At 61.4% G+C, this 23,952-nt stretch overlaps 2 protein-coding genes across 4 annotated transcripts in view; one reads left to right on the top strand and one right to left on the bottom strand.

Annotated features, from left to right (window-relative positions):
• The first annotated feature begins 617 nt into the window (after positions 1 to 617).
• NFKBID (NFKB inhibitor delta) lies at positions 618 to 12,931 on the top strand. 2 transcript variants are annotated; one of them, XM_071800570.1, is made up of 12 exons: positions 620 to 892; positions 2,065 to 2,153; positions 2,290 to 2,323; positions 2,402 to 2,541; positions 3,601 to 3,800; positions 5,255 to 5,360; positions 6,487 to 6,633; positions 8,015 to 8,066; positions 8,386 to 8,522; positions 8,879 to 8,989; positions 10,498 to 10,662; positions 12,358 to 12,931. In XM_071800570.1, exons 1-12 carry the CDS (start codon positions 877 to 879, stop codon positions 12,403 to 12,405), a joined length of 1,245 nt encoding a protein of 414 aa, XP_071656671.1. In that variant the 5' UTR covers positions 620 to 876; the 3' UTR covers positions 12,406 to 12,931. The 2 variants fall into 2 exon arrangements, with proteins under 2 accessions (XP_071656672.1, XP_071656671.1); XM_071800571.1 differs by lacking the exon at positions 10,498 to 10,662 and having other exon boundaries at positions 618 to 892.
• A 63-nt stretch (positions 12,932 to 12,994) lies between these two features.
• NPHS1 (NPHS1 adhesion molecule, nephrin) overlaps positions 12,995 to 23,952 on the bottom strand; it is a 41,460-nt gene continuing 30,502 nt past the window's right edge. For both annotated transcript variants that reach the window (XM_071800558.1, XM_071800559.1), the window contains 11 exons: positions 23,507 to 23,628; positions 21,876 to 22,047; positions 20,546 to 20,702; positions 19,510 to 19,808; positions 18,002 to 18,113; positions 16,768 to 16,925; positions 16,085 to 16,144; positions 15,736 to 15,947; positions 14,900 to 14,963; positions 14,766 to 14,815; positions 12,995 to 13,099 (listed from right to left, as the gene is read on the bottom strand). In XM_071800558.1, the coding sequence (XP_071656659.1) occupies positions 13,049 to 13,099; positions 14,766 to 14,815; positions 14,900 to 14,963; positions 15,736 to 15,947; positions 16,085 to 16,144; positions 16,768 to 16,925; positions 18,002 to 18,113; positions 19,510 to 19,808; positions 20,546 to 20,702; positions 21,876 to 22,047; positions 23,507 to 23,628 (1,457 nt within the window). In that variant the 3' untranslated portion in view covers positions 12,995 to 13,048. The remainder of the gene's footprint in view (positions 13,100 to 14,765; positions 14,816 to 14,899; positions 14,964 to 15,735; positions 15,948 to 16,084; positions 16,145 to 16,767; positions 16,926 to 18,001; positions 18,114 to 19,509; positions 19,809 to 20,545; positions 20,703 to 21,875; positions 22,048 to 23,506; positions 23,629 to 23,952) is intronic.

Here is a 23,952-nt window from a genome sequence, read left to right as displayed (position 1 = left end):
CGGGAGGGACCCAGGAGTGCGGGAGGGACCCCGGAGTTCGGGAGGGACCCAGGAGTGCGGGAGGGACCCAGGAGTGCCCCAAAGGACCCAGGAGTTCGGCAGGGACCCAGGAGTTCGGGAGGGACCCAGGAGTGCGGGAGGGACCCAGGAGTGCCCCAAAGGACCCAGGAGTGCCCGAAAGGACCCAGGAGTTCGGGAGGGACCCAGGCGTCCGGGGAGGGACCCAGGAGTTCAGGAGGGACCCAGGAGTTCGGGAGGGACCCAGGAGTTCGGGAGGGACCCAGGAGTGCGGGAGGGACCCAGGAGTGCGGGAGGGACCCAGGAGTGCCCCAAAGGACCCAGGAGTTCGGGAGGGACCCAGGCGTCCGGGGAGGGACCCAGGAGTTCAGGAGGGACCCAGGAGTTCGGGAGGGACCCAGGAGTGCGGGAGGGACCCAGGAGTGCCCCAAAGGACCCAGGAGTGCCCCAAAGGACCCAGGAGTTCGGGAGGGACCCAGGCGTCCGGGGAGGGACCCAGGAGTTCTGGAGGGACCCAGGAGTTCGGGGGGGGACCCAGGAGTTCGGGAGGACCCAGGAGTTCGGGGGAGGGACCCAGGCGTCCGGGGGAACCCCGGAGTTCGGGGGTGGACCCTGTAGTTCAGGGGGGGACCCAGGAGTTCGGGGGGGGACCCAGGAGTTCGGGGGAGGGACCCAGGCGTCCGGGTGTCACCGCGCCACCCCCGCACAGATTTCTCACAGGGGACCCAGGCGTCCGGGGGAAGCCCTATAGGCGGCCTATAGGTGGCCCTAAGCCCCGCCCCCCCCAAGCCCCGCCTCCCCCCATATAACGGTCCCCGCTCCCTCCCCCGCCCCATTGCCGATCGGCCCCATAGCGGGATGCGCCCCCAGAGAGGTACGCGGGCCCTTTAAGGGGAAAAGAGGGGACGCTGGCCCTTTAAGGGGGGGCTGAGGGGCGCTGGCCCTTTAAGAGACCTGGGAGGGTGAACACTGGCCCTTTAAGAGGCCTTTTGGGGGGGTTGCTGGCCCTTTAAGAGGGATGCGCGGCGCCTTTAAGAGGAAGGGGGAATGGGATGAGGGCTCTTTAAGGGGTTAGGGGGGTGGTCCCGAACTCCTGGGTCCCCTCCCGAACTCCTGGGTCCCTCCCGAACTCCTGGGTCCCTTCCCGAACTCCTGGGTCCCCTCCCGAACTCCTGGGTCCCTTCCCGAACTCCTGGGTCCCTCCCGAACTCCTGGGTCCCTCCCGGACGCCTGGGTCCCCTCCTGAACTCCTGGGTCCCTCCCGAACTCCTGGGTCCCTCCCGAACTCCTGGGTCCCCTCCCGAACTCCTGGGTCCCTTCCCGAACTCCTGGGTCCCCTCCCGAACTCCTGGGTCCCTCCCCGAACTCCTGGGTCCCTCCCGGACGCCTGGGTCCCCTCCCGAACGCCTGGGTCCCCTCCCGAACTCCTGGGTCCCTTCCCGAACTCCTGGGTCCCTCCCGAACTCCTGGGTCCCTCCCGAACTCCTGGGTCCCCTCCCGAACTCCTGGGTCCCCTCCCGAACTCCTGGGTCCCTCCCGAACTCCTGGGTCCCTTCCCGAACTCCTGGGTCCCCTCCCGAACTCCTGGGTCCCTTCCCGAACTCCTGGGTCCCCTCCCGGACTCCTGGGTTCCCCGACTCGTGCCATGGGGGCGGGGGTGGGGGTGTCCCCGGAGGCGGGGGTGGAGTGGGCGGGGCCTCAGCCGGCACAGGCGATGACGTAGTGGGAATCCCCGTGACGTAGCAGTGGGGGATTCCACGCTCTGCTCCGCTGCTCCGCCCGCCCCCGCCGGGGAACCCAGGCGTTCGGGGGCGGGACCCAGGAGTTCGGGGGGGACCCAGGAGTTCGGGAGGGACCCAGGAGTTCGGGGAGGGACCCAGGAGTTCGGGAGGGACCCAGGAGTTCGGGGAGGGACCCAGGAGTTCGGGAGGGACCCAGGAGTCCGGGAAGGGACCCAGGAGTTCGGGGAGGGACCCAGGAGTTCGGGAGGGACCCAGGAGTCCGGGAAGGGACCCAGGAGTTCGGGTAAACCTCCCCACCCCCCAGGCGGCCGCCCCCCCTCTTCCCCCCCCCAGACGGTGAAGCAGATGCTGAAAGTGCTGAGGCAGCAACGGAGCAGGGGGGGGAGACCCCCGGTGAGTGCCCCTCCCCCCCCCCCATCCCCCTATAGGGGACCCAGGCGTCCGGGGGATTCCCCATTCCACCCCCCTCACCCGGACGCCTGGGTCCATCCCCTCCCCCCACCTCGCTGATCTCAACCCCTCCCCCCAGGGTTTGGCTGCACCCGCCCCGCCCCCCCCGGTTGGTGAGTGACCTTTGACCCCGTCCCCATGTCCCCATGTCCCCCTGTCCCCATGTCCCAATGTCCCCAATGTCCCCCCAGGTGCCCCAGGCCCATCATCTGCTGCCCCATGGCCCAGCCCCCCACCTCTGCCCCCCACCTCTTGTGGGGCGCCCCCTGTGCCCCATCTTGGCCCTGAGGGGGCCTATGGAGGGGGACCCCCAAATTTGGGGGGCTGCCAGGTGAGTTGGGACATGGGGGAGGCAACTGGGGGGCAATGGGGGCCAATGGGAGGCAATGGGGGTCAAGGGGGTCAATTGGGATTAATGGGAGGCAATGGGGGCCAATGGGAGGTAATGGGGTCAATGGGGTCAATGGGGGTCAATGGGATCAATGGGAGGCAATGGGGTCAATGGGAGGCAATGGGGGCAATGGGATCAATGAGGGCAATGGGGGTCAATGGGGGTCAATGGGGTCAATGGGAGGCAATGGGGGCCAATTGGGATCAATGGGAGGCAATGGGGGCCAATGGGGGTCAATGGGAGGCAGTGGGGGTCAATGGGGGCAACAGGTGATCAATGGGGATCAATGGGGGGACAAAGAGGGGGTCAATGGGGGTCAGTTGGGATCAATGGGGTTCAGTGGGGCTCAACGGGTGTCTATGGGGGGCAATGGGGGTCAATGGGGGTCAGTTGGGATCAATGGGGTCATTGGGGGGCAACTGGAAGTCAATGGGGGCAATGGGAATCAGTGGGGTCAATGGGGACCAATGGGTGTCAATGTGGGCAATGGGGCTTAATGGGGCTTAATGGGGGCAAGGGGGTCAATGGGGGTCAATGGGGTCAATGGGAGGCAATGGGGGTCAATGGGGGTCAATGGGGGTCAATTGGGATCAATGGGTCAATGAGGTCAATGGGGATCAATGGGGTTCAACAGGGGTCAATGGGGGACCTATAGGGGCAATGGGGTTCAACAGGGGGCAATGGGGGTCCTATAGGGGCTCAACGGGGGTCAATGGGGTTCAACAGGGGTCAATGGGGGACCAATAGGGGCAATAGGGGTCAATGGGGTTCAACACGGGTCAATGGGGGACCAATAGGGGCAATGGGGGTCAATGGGGTTCAACAGGGGTCAATAGGGAACCAGTGGGGGCAATGGGGGGCAACTGGGGGTCAATGGGGTTTAACAGGCATCTATGGGGTCAATGGGGCACTAATGGGGTCAATGGGGCACCAATGAGGTCAATGGGGAGCCAATGGGCGCCATGAAACCCTTGACCCCTGACCCCAGCGCCCCCACAGGCCCCTTTCGCCCCCCCCGACCCCACCTGGTCTCAACCAATGGCGGCGTCCGGAGAGGACACGGGGGGCGCCGTGGCGGGTCTGACCCTTGACCTTGAACTTGACCCCGAGCCCGACCCAGGGGAGCTGGCGGCCGCTCGCGCCGCCATCGGCGCCATGGACCCCCGGGAGCTGCTGCGGCAGGACGAGGAGGGGGACACGTGAGTTCGGGGGGGGCAACATGGGGGTCACAGGGTCTATGGGAGGTCAATGGGGTCAACGATGGGTCAATGGGGTCAATGGGAGTCAACGATGGGTCAATGGGGTCAACACGTTCAATGGGGAGTCAACAGGGTCAACGATGGGTCAGTGGGGTCAATGGGAGTCAACGATGGGTCTATGGGGTCAATGGGGTCAACGATGGGTCAATGGGGTCAACGATGGGTCAATGGGGTCAATGGGAGTCAACGATGGGTCAATGGGGTCAATGGGAGTCAACGATGGGTCAATGAGGTCAATGGGAGTCAATGATGGGTCAATGGGGTCAGTGGGGTCAACGATGGTTCAATGGGGTCAATGGGAGTCAATGATGGGTCAATGGGGTCAATGGGGTCAACGATGGGTCAATGGGGTCAACGATAGGTCAATGGGGTCAACGATGGTTCAATGGGGTCAATGGGAGTCAATGATGGGTCAATGGGGTCAATGGGAGTCAACGATGGGTCAGTGGGGTCAATGGGAGTCAATGATGGGTCAATGGGGTCAATGGGAGTCAACGATGGGTCAGTGGGGTCAATGGGACCAACGATAGGTCAATGGGGTCAATGGGAGTCAATGATGGGTCAATGGGGTCAGTGGGGTCAACGATGGGTCAATGGGGTCAACGACGGGTCAATGGGGTCAATGGGAGTCAATGATGGGTCAATGGGGTCAATGGGTGTCAACGATGGGTCAATGGGGTCAACGATGGATCAATAGGGTCAATGGGTGGTCTACAGAGTCAATGGAGGTCAACGATGGGTCAGTGGGGTCAATGGGTGGTCAACAGGGTCAACGATGGGTCAATGGGGTCAATGGGTGGTCAACAGGGTCAACGATGGGTCAATGGGGTCAATGGGTGGTCAACAGGGTCAACGATGGGTCAATGGGGTCAATGGGTGGTCAACGAAGGGTCAGTGGGCTCAACGATGGGTCAATGGGGGTTCAATGGGGCAGAGGGGAGTGTTGGGGGGTCAGTGGGGCCATGGGGGGTTCTGGTGGTCCCGGTCGGGATTGGGGACCCTCCGTGTTCCCCCCCGGAGTCAATGGGGCCAACAGGGTCAAAAATGGGTCCATATGGTCAATGGGTGTCAATGGGTGTCAATGATGGTCAATGATGGGTCAATGGGGGTTTCAATGGGGCAGAGGGGGTTTCTATGGGGCCAATGGGGCCAGGGGGGGTTCTGGGGGTCCCGGTCGGGATTGGGGACCCTCCGTGTCCCCCCCGGAGTCAATGGGGTCAACAGGGTCAACAATGAGTCCATATGGCCAATGGGTGTCAATGGGTGTCAATGATGGTCAATGATGGGTCAATGGGGGGTTCAATGGGGCAGAGGGGGTTTCTATGGGGCCAATGGGGCCAGGGGGGCTTCTGGGGGTCCTGGTCGGGATTGGGGACCCCCCGTGTCCCCCCCAGGCTCCTTCACGTCCTGTGTGCGCGGGGCCTGCGCGTTCCTGCCCGGGCGGCCGCCGAAGCCTTCGCCCAATGGGGGCAGCTGGAGCTGCGCGAGCACCGCGGGAAGGTAATTAGCGCTAATTAGCGGTAACGAGGGGTAATTAGTGGGAATAAGGGGTAATTAGTGGGATTAAGGGGTAATTAGTGGGAGTAAGGGGGTAATAAGGGGTAATTGGTGGGAGGGTATCAATGGGTATTAATGGGGTGTTAAGGGGTTATTAAGGTTATTAATGGGCTATTAATGGGCTGTTAATGGGGTATTAATTAATGGGATATTAAGGGGTTATTAAGGGCGTGTTAAGGGGGTATTAATGGGGCATTAATGGGGTATTAAGGGGTGTTAAGGGGGTATTAAGGGCTACTAAGGGGGTGTTAATGGGGTGTTAAGAGGGTATTAAGGGGGCATTAAGGCGCATTAAGGGGGTATAGGGGGTCATTAATGGGGTATTGGGGGTATTAATGGGATATTAGGGGGTATTAATGGGTTATTGGTTCATTAAGGGGCAATTAAGGGGATATTAGGGCGTTATTAAGGGGGATTAAAGGGTGTTAAGGGGGTACTAGGGGTTATTAATAGGTTATTGGGGTATTAATGGGATATTAGGGGGTGTTAATGGGTTATTGGTTCATTAAGGGGGTGTTAATGGGTTATTAAGGGGGTGTTAATGGGTTATTAAGGGGGTGTTAATGCGGTATTAATGGGATATTAATGGGTTATTAAAGGGGGTGTTAATGGGGTATTAATGGGATATTAATGGGGTACTTAGGGGATATTAAGAGGGTATTAATGGGATATTAATGGGTTATTAAAGGCGTATTAAGGGGGTATTAAGGGGGTATTAAGGGCTTATTAATGTGGTATTAAGGGGGTATTAATGTGGTATTAAGGGGGTATTAATGGGTTATTATGGGGGTATTAAGGGGGTCTTAAGGGGTTATTAAGGGCTATAAATGGGCTCTTAATGGGTTAATAAGAGGGTATTAGGGGGTAATAAGGGGTATTAAGGGGGTATTAATGGGGTACTATGGGGCACTAAGGGGGTATTAAGGGGGTATTATGGGCATATTAAGGGATATAAAGGGGGCATTAAGGGGTGTTATGGGGCTATTAAGGGGTAATAAGGGCCGATGGGGTTTAACGAGCACTAATGAGGTTCGGGGCGTTAATTACGGGTGACCTTTGACCCCCCTAGACCCCCCTGTTGGTGGCGGCGGCGGCGGCGGCCGCGGGGGTGGTTCGGGACCTATTGGGTCTGGGGGCCGATCCTGACAGCACCGACCGGGATGGGAGGAGCATCCTGCACATGGCGGCCGAGCTGGGGCTGCCCCGCGTGCTACAGGTGGGACCCAGGCGTCCGGGGGGACCCAGGCGTTCGGGGGGACCCAGGAGTTCAGGAGGACCCAGGAGTTCGGGAGGACCCAGGAGTTTGGGGGGAGATGGGGGTTTGGGGGACCCAGGCGTCCGGGGGGACCCAGGAGTTCGGGGGGAACCCAGGAGTTCGGGGGGACCCAGGAGTTCGGGGGAACCAAGGAGTTCAAGAGGGGACCCAGGAGTTCGGGAGGGGACCCAGGAGTTCGGGGGGGACCCAAGAGTTCGGGGGGGACCCAGGAGTTCGGGAGGGGACCCAGGAGTTCGGGAGGGACCCAGGAGTTCGGGGGGGACCCAGGAGTTCGGGAGGGGACCCAGGAGTTCGGGAGGGACCCAGGAGTTCGGGGGGGACCCAGGAGTTCGGGGGGGACCCAGGAGTTCGAGAGGGGACCCAGGAGTTCGGGAGGGACCCAGGAGTTCAAGAGGGGACCCAGGAGTTCAAGAGGGACCCAGGAGTTCGGGGGGGACCCAAGAGTTTGGGGGGGACCCAGGAGTTCGGGAGGGGACCCAGGAGTTCGGGAGGGACCCAGGAGTTCGGGGGGGACCCAGGAGTTCGGGAGGGGACCCAGGAGTTCGGGAGGGACCCAGGAGTTCGGGGGGGACCCAAGAGTTCGGGGGGGACCCAGGAGTTCGGGAGGGGACCCAGGAGTTCGGGGGGGACCCAGGAGTTCGGGAGGGACCCAGGAGTTCAAGAGGGGACCCAGGAGTTCGGGAGGGGACCCAGGAGTTCGGGAGGGACCCAGGAGTTCAGGAGGGACCCAGGAGTTCAGGGGACCCAGGAGTTCGGGAGGGACCCAGGAGTTCAGGAGGGACCCAGGAGTTCGGGGGGGACCCAGGAGTTCAGGGGACCCAGGAGTTCGGGAGGGACCCAGGAGTTCGGGGGGGACCCAGGAGTTCGGGAGGGACCCAGGAGTTCGGGAGGGACCCAGGAGTTCAGGGGACCCAGGAGTTCGGGAGGGACCCAGGAGTTCGGGGGGGACCCAGGAGTTCGGGAGGGACCCAGGAGTTCGGGAGGGACCCAGGAGTTCAGGGGACCCAGGAGTTCGGGAGGGACCCAGGAGTTCGGGGGGGACCCAGGAGTTCGGGAGGGACCCAGGAGTTCGGGGGGGACCCAGGAGTTCAGGGGACCCAGGAGTTCGGGAGGGACCCAGGAGTTCGGGGGGGACCCAGGAGTTCGGGAGGGACCCAGGAGTTCGGGGGGGACCCAGGAGTTCAGGGGACCCAGGAGTTCAGGAGGGACCCAGGAGTTCGGGGGGGACCCAGGAGTTCAGGGGACCCAGGAGTTCAGGAGGGACCCAGGAGTTCGGGAAGGGACCCAGGCGTCCGGGTCATCACCCCTCCCCCCCACTCAGGCCGTGATGTCATCGGGTGTCCCGGTAAATTTGGAATCCCGGAATTTCGAAGGTCAGAAAATTGGGGTCCCCATCATTTTGGGGGGGGGGGTGGGGGGTCCCTAATTTTGGGGGTGGGGGGGGGCCTTGAGGGAGGGGTCTTGGGGAGCCCCCATTTGGGGGATGGGTCCCCTATTGATGACCCTTTATATGGGGAGGGTCCCATACTTGGGGTCCAATGTGGGGGTCCCATTGGGGGGGGTGGGTCCCCAAATATGAGGGGGCGTCTATAGAGATCAATTGGGTTTTATAAGGGGGATATTGGGGGAACCTTTAGGGGGCGTTTCCCATCGTGACCCCGCCCCCTTTTGGCTCCTCCTCCCTCCCCATAGGCCACACCCCCCTGCACTGTGCCGTCCTATCCCATAATGCCTCAGTGCGGGGGGGGGGGATCCCCCCCCCCGCCCCCCACGAGAGACTTCGCTGCGTCCAGATCCTATTGGACATGGGGGCGGATTGGGGGAGCCAGGTAACCCCCCCCCGGACGCCTGGGTCCCTTGGGGCATTCCTGGGTCCCTTGGGGCATTCCTGGGTCCCTCTCGAACTCCTGGGTCCCCTCCTGAACTCCTGGGTCCCTCCCCGAACTCCTGGGTCCCCCATCACTTGGGTCCCTTCTGAACTCCTGGGTCCCCCCTGAACTCCTGGGTCCCTCCCGAACTCCTGGGTCCCTCCCGAACTCCTGGGTCCCCCCTGAACTCCTGGGTCCCTCTCGAACTCCTGGGTCCCCTCCCGAACTCCTGGGTCCCCCCTGAACTCCTGGGTCCCTCCCGAACTCCTGGGTCCCTCCCGAACTCCTGGGTCCCTCCCGGACGCCTGGGTCCCCAGGACGTGCGCAGCGGTTGGTCCGTCCTGCACTTGGCCGTGGGTGGTGGGAACTTGACCTTGACCCGGCTGCTCCTGCGCCGCCCCGGGGCCCATCGGCTCGTTAACGTCACGGTAACGAGGGGGCTATGGGGCTCTATGGGGCTCTATGGGGGTCTATTGGTATCTATGGGTCTCTATGGGGCTCTACGGGGTCTCTATGGTCTCTATGGGGCTCTATTGCGTATCTATGGGAGTCTATTGGTCTCTGTGGGTCTCTATGGTCTCTATGGGGCTCTATTGGGTCTCTATGGTTCCTATGGGTCTCTGTGGGTGTCTATGGGTCTCTATGGTCCCTATGGGTCTCTGTGGGTGTCTATGGGTCTCTATGGTCACTATGGGTCTCTATGGGTCTCTGTTGGTCTCTATGGGGTGTCTATGGGTGTCTATGGTCTCTATGGGGCTCTATTGGGTCTCTATGGGTCTCTACGGGTCTCTATGGGTGTCTATGGGTCTCTATGGGTGTCTATGGGTCTCTATGGTCACTATGGGTCTCTATGGGTCTCTATGGGTCTCTATGGTCACTATGGGTCTCTATGGGTCTCTATGGGTCTCTATGGTCACTATGGGTCTCTATGGGTCTCTGTTGGTCTCTATGGGGTGTCTATGGTCTCTATGGGGCTCTATTGGGTTTCTATGGGAGTCTATTGGTATCTATGGGTGTCTATGGTCTCTGTGGGTCTCTATGGGTCTCTATGGGTGTCTATGGGTCTCTATGGGGGGATCTATGGGTCTTCATTGGGTGTCTATGGGGTGTCTAGGGGTCTCTGTGGGTCTCTATGGGTGTCTATGGGGGGATCTATGGGTCTCCATGGGGTGTCTATGGGTGTCTATGGGGTGTCTATAGGTCTCTATGGGGGGAACTATGGGTCTCCATGGGGTGTCTATGGGTCTCTGTGAGTCTCTATGGGGTCTCTATGGGGTTTCTATGGGTCTCTATGGGGTGTCTATGGGTGTCTATGGGTCTCTATGGGGGAAACTATGGGTCTCCATGGGGTGTCTATGGGTCTCTATGGGGGAAAATATGGGTCTCCATGGGGTGTCTATGGGTGTCTATGGGTCTCTATGGGGTGTCTATGGGTGTCTATGCGGGGATCTGTGGGTCTCTGTGGGTGTCTATGGGGTATCCATGGGTCCCTATGGGGTCCCTATGGGTCCCTATGTGTCTCTATGGGGTGTCTATGGGGCAGGCCCACAGGAACACCCCCCTGCACGTGACGTGTCTATGGGTCTCTATGGGTGTCTATGGGTCTCTATGGGTCTCTATGGGTGTCTATGGGTCTCTATGCTCTCTATGGGTGTCTATGGGTCTCTATGGGTCTCTATGGGTCCCTATGGGTGTCTATGGGTCTCTATGGTCTCTATGGGTCTCTATGGGTCCCTATGGGTGTCTATGGGTCTCTATGGTCTCTATGGGTCTCTATGGGTCTCTATGGGTCTCTATGGGTCTCTATGGTCTCTATGGGTCTTTATGGGAGTCTATCAATCTCTATGGGTCTCTATGGGTGTCCATGGGGTATCCATGGGTCCCTATGGGGTCCCTATGGGTCCCTATGTGTCTCTATGGGGTGTCTATGGGGCAGGCCCACGGGAACACCCCCCTGCACGTGGCGGCCGCGCTGCGCGGGTCCCCGCACCAGGGGGCGCTGATCCGGCTGCTGCTGGCGTGTGGGGCCGACCCACAAGTGCGCAACCTGGAGCACGAGCTGCCCCACGCGCTGCTGCCCCACGGGCCCCACGGCGAGCAGGTGGGCACGGGAGAGGGGGGGAAGGAAATGACCCAAAATTGGGCAAAATCGACCCGAAAATGACCCAGAATGGCCAAAAATTGACCCAAAATCGACCCAAAATGGCCAAAAATTGACCCAAAATCGACCCAAAAGGACCCAAAATGGCCAAAAATTGACCCAAAATCGACCTCAAATGGGCCAAAATGGCCAAAAATTGACCCAAGAGTGAGCCAAAGTGGCCCAAAAATGACCAAAAATTGACCCAAAAATGACCCAAAATGGACCAAAACTGAGCTAAAATGGACTCAAAATTGATCCAAAATGGACCAAAATTGACCCAAAATGGCCCAAAATCCACCAAAAAATGACCCAAAATGGCCCCAAATCGACCCCAAATGGACCCAAAATGGGACAAAATTGACTCGAAATGGTCCAAAATTGACCCAAAATGGGCCAAAATTGACCCGAAATGGCTCAAAATCCACCCAAAAATGACCCAAAATGGCCCCAAATCGACCCCAAATGGACCCAAAATGGGACAAAATTGACTCGAAATGGTCCAAAATTGACCCAAAATGGGCCAAAATTGACCCGAAATGGCCCAAAATCCACCCAAAATTGACCCAAAATGGCCCCAAATCGACCCCAAATGGACCCAAAATGGGACAAAATTGAGCTAAAATGGACCCAAAATTCATCCAAAATGGGACAAAATTGACCCGAAATGGCCGAAAATCCACCCAAAAATGACCCAAAATGGCCCCAAATCGACCCCAAATGGACCCAAAATGGGACAAAATTGACTCGAAATGGTCCAAAATTGACCCAAAATGGGCCAAAATTGACCCGAAATGGCTCAAAATCCACCCAAAAATGACCCAAAATGGGCCAAAAATGACCCCAAATCGACCCAAAATGGGACAAAATTGACTTGAAATGGTCCAAAATCCACCCAAAAATGACCCAAAATGGGCCAAAATTGACCCGAAATGGCTCAAAATCCACCCAAAAATGACCCGAAATGGGCCAAAAATGGCCAAATATCGACCCCAAATCGACCCAAAATGGCCCAAAATCGACCCAAAATGGCCCAAAATTGACTCAAAATGGCCCAAATAGGCACAAAATGGGCCAAAAATTGACCCAAAATCGACCCAAAATGGACCAAAATTGACCCAAAATTGGCCAAAATGGCCAAAAATCGACCCCAAATTGACCCAAAATGGGCCAAAATTGAGCTAAAATGGACCAAAATTGACCCAAAATGACCGAAATTGAGATAAAATGGACATGAAATGGTCAAAAATGGACCCGAAATGGCCCAAAATTGACCCAAAATGGCCCGAAATTGACCCAAAATTGACAGAAAATTGACACAAATTGGCCCAAAATGGCCCAAAATGGAACCAAAATTGAGCCAAAATGGCCCAAAATTGACCCAAAATGGCCCAAAATGACCCAAAATGGACAAAAATTGAGCCAAAATTGACCCAAAATGGCCCAAAATGGACCCGAAATGGCCAAAAATTGGCCCCAAATTGACCCTAAATGGTCGAAAATTGACCCAAAATGCCCCAAAATTGACCCAAAATGCCCCGAAATGGACCCAAAATGGCCTGAAATTGACCCAAAATGGCCCAAACTCGCCCCCTTTCCCCATTTTTGGGGTGAAATCGGGGGATTTTGGGTCCTTAACTCCCCCTCCCCCCCCAGCTCCGCCTCCTCCTGAGGAGCCGCCCCAGGACACGCCCCCGGAAGTGACGTCAGAGTGGGCGGGGCCACCCGCTGAGGACATCACGTGATGCCCACACTCCCTATAAGGGGAGGGGGGGAGGGACCCAGGCGTCCGGGTGCCCCCCCCCCCTATTAATTTGCGTTAATTTCTATGAAATTGTTAATTATGGGGGGGGGGGGGGGGGCACCAAAAAGGGGACCCAGGCGTCCGGGAGGGACCCAGGCGTCCGGGAACCCCCTTCCCCCCCCCCAAAAAAGGGGGCGTTGCCCCTTTAAGACACCCAAATCCACCCCTCCCCCTCCCTCATTAACAATGGGGGTTAATTGGGGGGGGGGGTTAATGGGTTCCCCCCAAATTGGGGGAGAGAGAAGCCCCAAAATTGGGGGATTTTGCCCCCAAATGGGGGGATTTTGTGCCCAAAACGCGGAATTTTACCCCAAATTGGGGGATTTTGCCCCAAAATGGGTCGTGCCCACCCCCTCCCCCCCCCAAAACTGGGATCAAACTGGTTTATACTGGTGGGACTGGGGGAATAAACGCTGATTGGCTGCGGCGAGTGACGTCACTTGTTGCCGGGTAGACAGAGACGCAAAAAGGGACCCAGGCGTCCGGGCGGCCAATGAACACGCGGGTTTATTGGGGGGGGGGGCGGTGGGCGGGGCCTCGGGGTCACACCAGCGCCCCCTGGAGGGTGAATGGGACAGCGGGGGGGGCGGAGACCTGGGGGAGGGGGGGAGGGGTCAGCGGGGACCCAGGCGTCCGGGTGACCCCCCCAAAAGGGACCCAGGCGTCCGGGGAACCCCCCAACCCCAATAAGGGACCCAGGCATCCGGGGACCACCCCAAAAGGGACCCAGGCGTCCAGGGAGCTCCCAAAAGGGACCCAGGCATCCGGGTGACCCCTCCAAAAGGGACCCAGGCGTCCGGGGACCACCCAAAAGGGACCCAGGCATCCGGGGAGCCCCCCAACCCAATAAGGGACCCAGGCGTCCGGGTGACCCCTCCAAAAGGGACCCAGGCGTCCGGGGACCACCCAAAAGGGACCCAGGCGTCCGGGGAGCCCCCCAACCCAATAAGGGACCCAGGCGTCCGGGGACCACCCAAAAGGGACCCAGGCGTCCGGGGAGCCCCCCAACCCAATAAGGGACCCAGGCATCCGGGGAGCCCCCAACCCCAATAAGGGACCCAGGCGTCCGGGGAGCCCCCCAACCCAATAAGGGACCCAGGCATCCGGGGAGCCCCCAACCCCAATAAGGGACCCAGGCGTCCGGGGAGCCCCCAACCCCTATAAGGGACCCAGGCGTCTGGGGACACCCAATAGGGGACCCAGGCATCCGGGGAACCCCCCAACCCCAATAAGGGACCCAGGCATCCGGGTGACCCCCCCAAAAGGGACCCAGGCATCCGGGGAGCCCCCCAACCCCAATAAGGGACCCAGGCGTCCGGGTGACCCCCAATAGGGACCCAGGAGTCCGGGGAGCCCCCCAACCCCAATAAGGGACCCAGGCGTCCGGGTGACCCCTCCAAAAGGGACCCAGGCATCCGGGGAACCTCCCAACCCCAATAAGGGACCCAGGCATCCGGGTGACCCCTCCAAAAGGGACCCAGGCGTCCGGGGACCACCCAAAAGGGACCCAGGCGTCCGGGGAGCCCCCCAACCCCAATAAGGGACCCAGGCGTCCGGGGACACCCAAAAAGGGGACCCAGGCATCCGGGGAACCCCCCAACCCCAATAAGGGACCCAGGCATCCGGGGACCACCCCAAAAGGGACCCAGGCGTCCGGGGAACCCCCAACCCCAATAAGGGACCCAGGCGTCCGGGTGACCCCCAATAGGGGACCCAGGCATCCGGGGAACCCCCAACCCAATAAGGGACCCAGGCGTCCGGGGAGCCCCCAACCCCAATAGGGGACCCAGGCGTCCGGGTGACCCCTCCAAAAGGGACCCAGGCGTCCGGGGAGCCCCCCAACCCCAATAAGGGACCCAGGTGTTTGGGGACACCCACCCAACCCAATAAGGGACCCAGGCGTCCGGGTGACCCCCAATAAGGGACCCAGGCGTCCGGGGAACCCCCAACCCCAATAAGGGACCCAGGCGTCCGGGGAGCCCCCAACCCCTATAAGGGACCCAGGCGTCCGGGTGACCCCCAATAGGGACCCAGGCGTCGGGGGAGCCCCCCAACCCCAATAAGGGACCCAGGCGTCTGGGAACACCCAATAGGGACCCAGGAGTCCGGGGAGCCCCCCAACCCCAATAAGGGACCCAGGCGTCTGGGGACACCCAATAGGGACCCAGGAGTCCGGGGAGCCCCCCAACCCCAATAAGGGACCCAGGCGTCCGGGTGACCCCCCCAAAAGGGACCCAGGCGTCCGGGGAACCCCCCTCACCTCCTCGTATTCCCCCCATTCGGTGACGTCATCGTAGGGGTGGGGGTCACCTGGGGGGGTGGGGGGGAGGGGTGAGTGTGGGGGATGGGTGGGGAGGGTGGGGGGAGGGGCGAACCCCGCCCCTTGATACTCACCCAGGGCGGGGTCCCACGGGGGGGAGGGGCCACCGGGTGACGACCACGAGGACGATGAGCTCAGCTGGGGGAGGGGTGGGAAACAGGGGGACCCAGGAGTTCGGGAGGGACCCAGGAGTTCGGGAGGGACCCAGGAGTTTGGGAGGGACCCAGGAGTTCGGGGGGGGACCCAGGAGTTCGGGAGGGACCCAGGAGTGCCCCAAGGGACCCAGGAGTGCCCAAGGGACCCAGGAGTTCAGGGAGGGACCCAAGAGTTTGGGGGGGACCCAGGAGTTCGGGAGGGACCCAGGAGCTCGGGAAGGACCCAGGAGTTTGGGAGGGGACCCAGGAGTTCAGGGAGGGACCCAGGAGTGCCCCAAGGGACCCAGGAGTTCGGGAGGGACCCAGGAGTGCCCCAAGGGACCCAGGAGTTCAGGAGGGGACCCAGGAGTTCAGGGAGGGACCCAGGAGTTTGGGGGGGACCCAGGAGTTCGGGAAGGACCCAGGAGTTCGGGAGAGGACCCAGGAGTTCGGGAGGGACCCAGGAGTGCCCCAAGGGACCCAGGAGTGCCCCAGGGACCCAGGAGTTCAGGGAGGGACCCAGGAGTTCAGGAGGGACCCAGGAGTGCCCCAAGGGACCCAGGAGTGCCCCAGGGACCCAGGAGTTTTGGAGGGACCCAGGAGTTTGGGAGGGACCCAGGAGTTCGGGAGGGACCCAGGAGTTCGGGGAGGGACCCAGGAGTTCGGGAGGGACCCAGGAGTTCGGAGAGGGACCCAGGAGTTCGGGGAGGGACCCAGGAGTGCCCCAAGGGACCCAGGAGTTCACTTTTGGGGTGCAAAGGGGCTCTCCCGCTCACCTCCACGCTGTACTCATTGCCGACCCCTCCTTTGACCCGAACTCCTGGGTCCCCTCCTGAACTCCTGGGTCCCTCCCGAACTCCTGGGTCCCCCCGGACGCCTGGGTCCCTGCGGCTCCTCCTCAGCGCCCCCCATAGGGCGGCCCCTCCCCCCACCAGGAGCCCCCCGAGCGCCCCCAGCGCCCCCATGAGGGCGGAAGAGGCCGCAAAGGCTGATGGGAGAATGGGGGGGGGAGGGGTCAGTGGGGGGACCCAGGCGTCCGGGAGGGACCCAGGAGTTCGGGAGGGGACCCAGGAGTTCGGGAGGGACCCAGGCGTCCGGGCCCCTCCCCCCCTCCCCCATTCCCACCTGGAGGGGGCAGCGTTGGCTCCTCCCCCATGGGCGGTGCCGGCGAATCACGGGGCAGCGCTACAGGGGAAGGGACCCAGGCGTCCGGGGGCACTTCCCGGAAACGCCCCCTCGGCCTTGGCGCCCACTTCCTGTTTATGGCCCACCCCCCCATCCCCCTCCTCCCCACCCAGGTCTCTTCCTGGTCCAACCCGGAAGTTTTCCTGCCCACTTCCGGGTCCAAGCACCACCCACTTCCGGTCCCACTCCCCCACGGGTTCATCCTTCCCCTCCCCCCCGGGACACGCCCACTTCCGGTCCAGCCGCCACTTCCTGTTTACACCCCCCATTTCCCGTATTTCCCCATCATTCCACCACTTCCGGTTTTACCCACTTCCGTTTTCACCCCATTTCCGGTTTCACCCCCCCCCGCAGCTTGACCCCACTTCCCCTTTGACCCAACTTCCGGTTTTCCCCTTTCCAGTTGGACCCCACATCCGCTTTAACCCCACTTCCTGTCTCCCCCCACTTCCGGTTGCCCACCCCTCCCTTTGGACCCACTTCCGCTTCACCCACTTCCGGTTCACTCTACTTCCTGTTCACCACCTCCCCCACCATCCTCCCACTTCCGTTTGGACCCCACTTCCGGTGTCCCCCCCACTCTTTTCCCAGCCTGGCCCCTCCCACTTCCTGTTTCCGCTGACCGGAAGTGACGGCGCGGATGCGCACGGGGGCGCTCTCGCCGCGCTCGTTGCGCGCGCGCACGGTGACGTCATAGGGCGTGGCCGGGCGGAGGCCCCGCAGCGTGAGGGCGGAACCGGAAACCAGGAGCGCGGGGGGCGGGGCCTCGGGGCCGCTCACGCTGCCAACCGGAAATAGGAAGCGAACAGTGCTGCCCAGTACAGCCCAGTGCCTCCCAGTATCTCCCAGTATCCTCCCAGTATCCTCCCAGTGTCTCCCAGTTCCTCCCAGTATCCTCCCAGTATCTCCCAGTGCTTCCCAGTCTCTCCCAGTATCCACCCAATATCCTCCCAGCACCTCCCAGTTCATCCCAGTAGCTCCCAGTGTCCTCCCAGTATCTCCCAGTATCCTCCCAGTACCTCCCAGTATCTCCCAGTGCCTCCAAGTATCTCCCAGTCCCTCCCAGTAACCTCCCAATAGCTCCCAGTGTCTCCCATTATCCTCCCAGTGCTTCCCAGTCTCTCCCAGTGTCTCCCAGTATCCTCCCAATAGCTCCCAGTACCACCCAATAGCTCCCAGTTCCTCCCAGTATCTCCCAGTGCCTCCCAGTTCCTCCCAGTATACTCCCAGTGCCTCCCAGTGTCTCCCAATATCCTCCCAGTATCTCCCAGTATCCTCCCAGTGTCTCCCAGTATCCACCCAATATCCTCCCAGCACCTCCCAGTATCCTCCCAGTTCCTCCCAGTATCCTCCCAGTATCCTCTCAGTCCCTCCCAGCACCTCCCAGTAGTTCCCAGTGTCTCCCAGTATCTCCCAGTGCCTCCCAGTGCCTCCCAGTAGCTCCCGTTGTCTCCCAGTACATTCCAATATCTTCCCAGTACCTCCCAACATCCTCCCAGTGTCTCCCAGTATCCACCCAATATTGTCCCAGTCCCTCCCAGTGCCTCCCAGTCCTCCCAGTCCATCCCAGTCCCTCCCAGTCCCTCCCAGTCTCCCTCAGTCCCTCCCAGTCCCCTCCCAGTACATCCCAGTGTCCTCCCAATATCCTCCCAGTAGCTCCCAGTGCCTCCCAGTCCCCCCCTTTCCCTCCCAGTGCCTCCCAGTCCCTCCCAGCACCTCCCAGTTCCCTCCCAGTATCCTCCCAATAGCTCCCAGTGCCTCCCAGTGTCCTCCCAGTATCCTCCCTATCCCCTCCCAGTCCCTCCCAGTGCCCCCCAGTGCCCCCCAGTCCCTCCCATCGTGCCCCGGGGTCCTCACCTGACCAGGAAGCTCTGGGGCGCCCCCCAGTGGCAGCCGGGGCTCCAGGCCACGCCCAGCGCCGTGGAGGCCACGCCCACCACCCTCAGAGCACGGGGGGGGTCCGGGGGGTCTGGGGACAGGGGGCCCAGTGCCTCCCAGTGCCTCCCAGTATCATCCCAGTATCCTCCCAGTATGCTCCCAATACCTCCCAGTGCCTCCCAGTGCCTCCCATATCCTCTCATATCCTCCCAGTGCCTCCCAGTATCATCCCAGTATCCTCCCAGTGCCTCCCAGTACCTCCCAGTATCCTCCCAGTGCCTCCCAGTGCCTCCCAGTACCTCCCAGTATCCTCCCAGTGCCTCCCAGTGCCTCCCAGTGCCTCCCAGTATCATCCCAGCATCCTCCCATATCCTCCCAGTGCCTCCCAGTATCATCCCAGTATCCTCCCAGTGCCCCCCAGTAGCCTCCCACTATCATCCCAGTATCCTCCCAGTGCCTCTCAGTGCCTCCCAGTATCATCCCAGTATCCTCCCAGTGCCTCCCAGTGCCTCCCAGTATCTTCCCAGTGCCTCCCAGTACCTCCCATATCCTCCCAGTGCTTCCCAGTGCCTCCCAGTACCTCCCAGTACCCTCCCAGTGCCTCCCAGTATCATCCCAGTCTCCCCCCAGTGCCTCCCAGTACCTCACAGTGCCTCCTAGTATCCTCCCAGTGCCTCCCAGTGTCTCCCAGTATCATCCCAGTATCCTCCCAGTGCCTCCCAGTGTCTCCCAATAGCTCCCAGTAACCTCCCAGTGCCTCCCAATAGCTCCCAGTATCCTCCCAGTAGCTCCCAGTATCCTCCCAGTGCCTCCCAGTAGCACCCAATATCCTCCCAGTAGCTCCCACTGTCTCCCAGTGCCTCCCATTATCCTCCCAGTGCTTCCCAGTAACCTCCCAGTGCCTCCCAGTGTCCTCCCAGTATCCTCCCAATAACCTTTCAGTATCCTCCCAGTGCCTCCCAGTAACCTCCCAGTGTCTCCCAATAGCTCCCAGTATCACCCCAGTAGCTCCAAGTGCCTCCCAGTAGCTCCCAATATCCTCCCAGTAGCTCCCAGTGTCCTCCCAGTGTTTCCCAGTATTGTCCCAGTCTCATCCCAGTATCCTCCCAATATCCTCCCAGTGCCTCCCAGTGTCTCCCCAGTAGCTCCCAGTTCCCTCCCAATACCTCCCAGTAGCTCCCAATGTCCTCCCAGTGTTTCCCAGTATTGTCCCAGTCTCATCCCAGTATCCTCCCAACATCCTCCCAGTGCCTCCCAGTGTCTCCCAGTAGCTCCCAGTTCCCTCACAATACCTCCCAGTTCCTCCCAGTATGCTCCCAATGTCCTCCCAGTACCTCCCAGTACCTCCCAGTGTCTCCCAGTGCCTCCCAGTACCAAACACCCCCCCATACTGGTCCAATCCCCCCTCCCACTACACCCCCCACCATCCCAGTCCCCCCCTCCCAGTACAAACCAGTACCACCCCCCCTCCCAGTCCAAACCAGTACCTCCCAGTTGGAGCCGGAGGTGGCGCCGCACAATTCCCAGTTGGTTCCGGGCGACGCAGACGAAGGTGCCGAGGGTCCAGTTGGAGTCCGGCTCCTCAAACTGGTCCCAGTTCCCATACTGGTATCGGCTCCAGGACCCAGACTGGTCCCAGTTCCCATACTGGTATCGCCTCCGGGACCCAAACTGGTCCCAGTTGAGGAACTGGGCGCGCAGGCGGGCCCGATCCTGACTGATGTTGGCCACCCTCAGGACGCTACTGGTCCAGGGGCCCTCGCGCCACTGGTGCTGCTGGAACCTACTGGGAGGACCAGTTTAAGTCGGGATTGGGACTGGGATGGACTGGGAATGGGTTGGGGGTGGAACTGGGGCAGAACTGGGGCCAAACTGGGACTGGGGCGGGGCCAGTTGATCCCAGCTGGGCCCAGTTTGCTCCCAATTTGGCCCAGTTGACCCCAGTTGGCCCCAGTTTGTCCCAGTTGACCCCAGATGGCCCCAGTTTGTCCCAGTTGGGCCCAGTTGACCCCACTTAATCCCACTTGGCCCCAGTTGCTCCCAGTTGATCCCAGTTGGCCCCAGTTTGTCCCAGTTGACTCCAGTTGGATCCCATTGACCCCTGTTGACCCCAGTTGGCCCCAGTTTGTCCCAGTTGACTCCAGTTGATCCCAGTTGGCCCCAGTTGCTCCCAGTTGACCCCTGTTGACCCCAGTTGGCCCCAGTTTGTCCCAGTTGACTCCAGTTGACCCCAGTTGGGCCCAGTTGACCCCAGTTGCTCCCAGTTGCCCCCAGTTGGCTCCAGTTGACTCCAGTTGGCCCCAGTTTGTCCCAGTTGACCCCAGTTGGGTCCCATTGACCCCAGTTGACCCCAGTTGACTCCAGTTAGTCCCAGTCGAGCCCCATTGACCCCAGTTGCCCCCCAATTTGTCCCAGTCAGTCCCAATCGGCCCCAGTTACCCCCAGTTTGTCCCAGTCAGTCCCAATCAGCCCCAGTTGCTCCCAGTTTGTCCCAGTTGCCCCCAGTTAGCCCCAGTTGGTTACCTGTCCTGCAGGGGGCGGCCCCTCTGCTCCCATTGGATGTCCACCCCGGGCACGCCCTGGGCGCGGCACCGCAGCTCCGCTGACTCCGCCCCCGCCGGCACCACCACCCCCACAGGCCCCGCCCCCAGCCCTGGCTCCGCCTCCAGCTCGGGGCCATCTGGGGGCGGGGAGGGGTGTCAGGGCTCTGATTGGCTCCCCAGGGTGAATGGGGGGGTCAGGCCCACCATGGGGTGTCCCCCTGGGACTCAGTGTCGCCCTGATTGGAACCCATGGGTGGCCCCATTGGGTGGCCCCATTGGGTGACCCCCACCCATTGGTGGCCCCATTGGGTGGCCCCTACCACTGGGTGTCCCCATTGGGTGGCCCTACCCCATAGATGTCCCCATTGGGTGGCCCCTTCCCATTGGGTGGCCCCTTCCCATTGGGTGTCCCCTTCCCATTGGGTGGCCCCATTGGGTGGCCCCAAGCACTGGGTGGCCCCATTGGGTGACCCCCACCCATTGGTGGCCCCATTGGGTGTCCCCTACCACTGGGTGTCCCCATTGGGGGTCCCTATCCCATAGATGTCCCCATTGGGTGTCCCCTTCCCATTGGGTGGCCCCAACCATTGGGTGGCCCCATTGGGTGACCCCCACCCATTGGTGGCCCCATTGGGTGTCATCCCCATAGATGTCCCCACCTTGGGTGTCTCCCATTGGGTGTCCCCATGTCCCTATTGTCCCTCCCGTGGGTGCCCCCCCATCATTGGGTGACCTCATTGGGTGGCCCCACCCATTGGTGGCCCCATTGGGTGTCCCCTACCACTGGGTGTCCCCATTGGGTGGCCCTACCCCATAGATGTCCCCATTGGGTGTCCCCTTCCCATTGGGTGTCCCCTTCCCATTGGGTGGCCCCTTCCCATTGGGTGGCCCCATCGGGTGGCCCCAACCACTGGGTGGCCCCATTGGGTGACCCCCACCCATTGGTGGCCCCATTGGGTGTCGCCCTCCCTTGATGTCCCCACCTTGGGTGTCCCCCATTGGGTGTCCCCATGTCCCTATTGTCCCTCCCATGGGTGCCCCACCATCACTGGGTGACCTCATTGGGTGGCCCCACCCATTGGTGGCCCCATTGGGTGTCCCCTACCACTGGGTGTCCCCATTGGGTGGCCCTACCCCATAGATGTCCCCATTGGGTGTCCCCATTGGGTATCATCCCCATAGATGTCCCCATTGGCTGTCCCCTACCCCATAGATGTCCCATTGGGTGTCCCCTTCCCATTGGGTGCCCCCATTGGGTGTCCCCCCCGCCCATGGTGTCCCCCTCCATGTCCCCATTGGGTGTCACTCACATCTGACGACGAGCCTGGCGATGGCCCTGGCCGGGGGGGGCACCCCCGTGTCCACGTGACACTCGTAGGGTCCCCCCATGTCCCTCCGCGCCCCCGGGACCCGCAGGCGCCACAAGGGGGCGGAGCCTTCGGGGAGCAGCCCCCCCGGGAGCCCCTCGCGCCCCTCCCCAACCTGAGGGGCACCCACGTTGTCACCCCCATGTCCCCATGTCCCTGTATCCCCATGTCCCCCTGTCCCATATCCCCATGTCCCCATATCCCATGTCCCCCTGTCCCATATCCCCCTGTCCCCATGTCCCCACATCCCCGTCCCATGTCCCCCTGTCCCCCTGTCCCCATGTACCCCTGTCCCCCTGTCCCCATGTCCCCATCTCCCCATATCCCCATGTCCCATATCCCCATATCCCATGTCCCCCTGTCCCATGTCCCCCTGTCCCCATGTCCCCACATCCCCCTGTCCCCCTGTCCCCATGTCCCCATCTCCCCATATCCCCTTGTCCCATATCCCCCTGTCCCCCTGTCCCCATGTCCCCCTGTCCCCATATCCTCATGTCCCCATATCCTCATGTCCCCATATCCCCCTGTCCCCATGTCCCCATGTCCCCCTGTCCCATATCCCCATGTCCCCCTGTCCCATATCCCCCTGTCCCCATGTCCCCCTGTCCCCATGTCCCCCTGTCCCCATATCCCCATGTCCCCCTGTCCCATGTCCCCATGTCCCCATATCCCCCTGTCCCATATCCCCCTGTCCCATATCCCCCTGTCCCCATGTCCCCCTGTCCCCATGTCCCCATGTCCCCCTGTCCCATGTCCCCATGTCCCCATATCCCCCTGTCCCATATCCCCCTGTCCCATATCCCCCTGTCCCCATGTCCCCCTGTCCCCATATCCCCATGTCCCCCTGTCCCATGTCCCCATGTCCCCATATCCCCCTGTCCCATATCCCCCTGTCCCCATGTCCCCCTGTCCCCATGTCCCCCTGTCCCCATATCCCCCTGTCCCCATATCCCCATGTCCCCATGTCCCATGTCCCCCTGTCCCCATATCCCCATGTCCCCCTGTCCCATGTCCCCATGTCCCATATCCCCATGTCCCCATATCCCCATGTCCCCCTGTCCCCATGTCCCCCTGTCCCCATATCCCCATGTCCCCCTGTCCCATGTCCCCATGTCCCATATCCCCATGTCCCCATATCCCCATGTCCCCCTGTCCCATGTCCCCATGTCCCATATCCCCATGTCCCCCTGTCCCCATGTCCCCCTGTCCCCATATCCCCATGTCCCCCTGTCCCATGTCCCCATGTCCCATGTCCCCCTGTCCCCATATCCCCCTGTCCCCCTGTCCCATGTCCCCATGTCCCATATCCCCATGTCCCCATATCCCCCTGTCCCATATCCCCATGTCCCCCTGTCCCCTGTCCCCCTGTCCCCATATCCCCCTGTCCCCACATCCCCCTGTCCCATATCCCCATGTCCCCCTGTCCCCCGTCCCCCTGTCCCCATATCCCCCTGTCCCCACATCCCCCTGTCCCCCGTCCCCCTGTCCCCCTGTCCCCATGTTCCCCCATATCCCCCTGTCCCATGTCCCCCTGTCCCCTGTCCCCTGTCCCCTCTCCGTGTGTCCGTCCGTACCAGCCGTCCCCAGGTCACGCTGTCCTCAGGCAGGGGGTTCCCGGTCACGTGACACTGCAGCTCCGCCCCCTCCCCCTCGGTCACCACCACGGGGTCGGGGACGCTCACGATGGCTGGGGGGTCTGGGGGGGGGGGGGGTCAAGGTCAAGGTCAAGGTCAGGGTCGGGGTCAAGGTCAGGGTTGGGGTCCTATAGGGGCTATGGGGACATATGGGGACAATGAGGCTCAGGACAACGCGTCCGGTGCCCTCGCTGTTCTCACACCATAGGGATCTATAGGGATCTATAGGGTCTATAGGGTCTCTACACTCTCAATAGGGATCTATAGGGTCTATAGGTGATCTATAGGGTGTCTAGAGGTGCTCACAGTGCAGGATGAGGCTCAGGACACCATAGGGATCTATAGGGTCTATAGGTGATCTATAGGGTGTCTAGAGGTGCTCACAG

Source organism: Patagioenas fasciata, chromosome 31, assembly GCF_037038585.1.
Source record: "Patagioenas fasciata isolate bPatFas1 chromosome 31, bPatFas1.hap1, whole genome shotgun sequence".
Taxonomy (NCBI): Eukaryota; Metazoa; Chordata; class Aves; order Columbiformes; family Columbidae; genus Patagioenas; species Patagioenas fasciata.
Note: the sequence above shows the minus strand (reverse complement) of the source record. Positions and strands in the feature narration are given on the sequence as shown.

Bases quoted from the DNA above. Each gene is read 5' to 3' on its own strand.
- NFKBID (XM_071800570.1), top strand. The intron at 3,801-5,254 runs GTGAGTTCGGGG...TGTCCCCCCCAG, and splicing joins CAGGACGAGGAGGGGGACAC to GCTCCTTCACGTCCTGTGTG. The intron at 10,663-12,357 runs GTGGGCACGGGA...CTCCCCCCCCAG, and splicing joins ACGGGCCCCACGGCGAGCAG to CTCCGCCTCCTCCTGAGGAG.